The 2,188-nt window shown below is 41.5% G+C and overlaps 1 protein-coding gene across 6 annotated transcripts in view; it reads left to right on the top strand.

Annotated features, from left to right (window-relative positions):
• wdr25 (WD repeat domain 25) overlaps positions 1 to 2,188 on the top strand; it is a 23,954-nt gene that overhangs the window by 3,878 nt on the left and 17,888 nt on the right. For 3 of the 6 annotated variants that reach the window (XM_014015144.1, XM_014015126.1, XM_014015134.1), the window contains exons 2-3: positions 138 to 249; positions 369 to 827. In XM_014015144.1, coding sequence (XP_013870598.1) covers positions 169 to 249; positions 369 to 827 — 540 coding nt within the window. In that variant the 5' untranslated portion in view covers positions 138 to 168. Of the gene's footprint in view, positions 1 to 137; positions 828 to 2,188 lie in introns of all 6 variants that reach the window. The other 3 variants (XM_014015118.1, XM_014015100.1, XM_014015108.1) reach the window with 1 other exon arrangement.

The following is a 2,188-nucleotide window of genomic DNA, read 5'->3' as shown; positions in this document are numbered from 1 at the left end:
AATAATTCACTGTTGATTTGTTGTGCTAAAAATAATTTCTGTAAGTATAATTTGAGTTTACCTAGTGAAGACCACTAGATGTCACTTTTGGGCCTTTAATGAGTTAATACTAACAACTGCTGTCCTGTTATTTTTAGTGTCACATGAAGATGTCTTCACTGGTGGCCTATGATGATTCAGAGTCAGAGGATGAATCATCTGAACAGAAGGAGGAAAGCACATCAGCTCCTGTCCAAACAGCAACATCCTGTGAGAAAACCCAAGAAGCTGCAAATAGTATTATTTTCAAAGAATCTGTAACTTTTGCCTCTGACCAGAAACTTTTACAATCAGAAGAAAGCAGTTCTTCATCYCATTTTCCTTCTCAGCCACAACCTTGTACGGACTGGGAGCGAAAATCMTGGAGTGAAAGTGCAGCTCCTCTGCATTTACCTGCAACTCAGGGAGAAGCTGTACCCCTGCAGACTCCTTCATGCATTCCAAGCAGCTTCAGTGATGGACCCAGTCCAGCAAAAAGACTACCAGCTGTCGTGTCTGGTGTTAGACCYTATGTCCCTAAGAGGCAGAGACTTTCAGTGGAGACACCGAGCCCAAAGTGCCCATCGGAGCAAGTCCAGGGAGATCYGAGCAGGAAAAGTCAAATTCTCTCAGATGTGCCGTCACGACTGAAGCCGTATCTCGGTGAAAAGCCCAGAGCAGCAGGGGTAACGAGGAAACTTCAAATGAGCCTGGAAGGCCACCAGGGCCCAGTTAACACAGTGCAGTGGTGTCCTGTTCCTCATCTCAGTCACCTGCTGCTGTCTGCCTCCATGGACAAAACATTCAAGGTAACAGCAGTCACATAAAAACAACCATTGCCATCAAATGATCTCACTGGAACACTACGCTGGGCCCACAYGACCTCTGTAGGGCCTATAAAAAACAATTCCTCAATTTTAATTGTCTTTTAGGCTATTGAGACCCCGTTTAATAGATCAATATACAGTGTGATCCTATAAAAATAGCTTAAGGCTAGTACAAAATGCTTTTAGAAGGTCTAAAATAGCAGCACTTTAAACAGAAATCTAATATCTGCCCTCCTGCCTTAATTCATAAATTCAGCACAAACACCTTTGGATCATGTCCGTCACTGTCAGCTGAATGTGTGTCGGGACCCATGGGACTGTCATATCTCTCCCTCCCGTTCTTTTTGCCCTCCCCACCCCCCTTCATTTCACACCTGGAAAACAATCCCTCATCCCTCCAGTCGTAAAAGGTCAAGCCATCCTGCTATCCGCCTGCCGGTGTCTAAATGTTTCTCTGCCAGTATCCTCGGAGAACTCTGACTAATTAATGATTTAAATATGAATGAGTCCATTTGCATAATCATACAAGTGCAGCCACCTAGTCTGGCACCTGGAGGGGCTGTGTGCAGCAGATGGTGGAGCCTAGCAGAGGATGGTCAGAGGCGCTTATTTATCTCAGAACGCTAAACTTGTTTTGTTTTTTTCTGTTTGTATTTTAAGTGAAACCAATCGCAAGAAGAACATAATCATGCTCTCTTAATATATCCCGGAGCACGACGTCTTGTGAATAATTTCCGCCACAATTTTGAGCCGTGAAATGTTTAAATGCCAGATTTATCCCACAAAGCAACTCTGGTTCTCTGGTTTACGTGGCTGTGTTTGGCAGAGAGGATGATGCTCTCCTTCATGGTCACAGTGTTGTTTTCCACTATAGAATGGCATTATTTGCCGCAATAACAATAAAATGTACAGAATGTTCAAAAGCGTGGATGTGTTTCACGCCGAGGTCACAGAAAATCCTTTTTTTTTGGCTGTCTTGGTTGAATTGTAACCATAGCAACAGTGTGATGTCTCCAAACAGTTGTACCCTTTAGCTCTCAGCTTCCAGATTGATTTTTTGGAGCTGATTTTAGGAAACTACTGAAACAAGTCTGACTACATGTATTTCAACACATTCTTGTAAAATTTGTTAGCTTGTTTAATCATAGTTATTTTTGATTAGTCGCAAAAATTAATGGCTTGTCATAATGAATACAAATGTTGTGGATTTATTTTAACATTAATAATCTATAGTGATGTTTTTATTAGCTTATTTTGTTTGAGCAACAGTTCATAATGAACTGTCCTTGATGATAAACATTGACGTCAAGTTGAAGTTGTAAATATTAAACAAAGATATATAT

The sequence above is a fragment of the Austrofundulus limnaeus genome, unplaced genomic scaffold, assembly GCF_001266775.1.
Source record: "Austrofundulus limnaeus strain Quisiro unplaced genomic scaffold, Austrofundulus_limnaeus-1.0 Scaffold2, whole genome shotgun sequence".
In the NCBI taxonomy this organism is placed as follows: Eukaryota; Metazoa; Chordata; class Actinopteri; order Cyprinodontiformes; family Rivulidae; genus Austrofundulus; species Austrofundulus limnaeus.
Note: the sequence above shows the minus strand (reverse complement) of the source record. Positions and strands in the feature narration are given on the sequence as shown.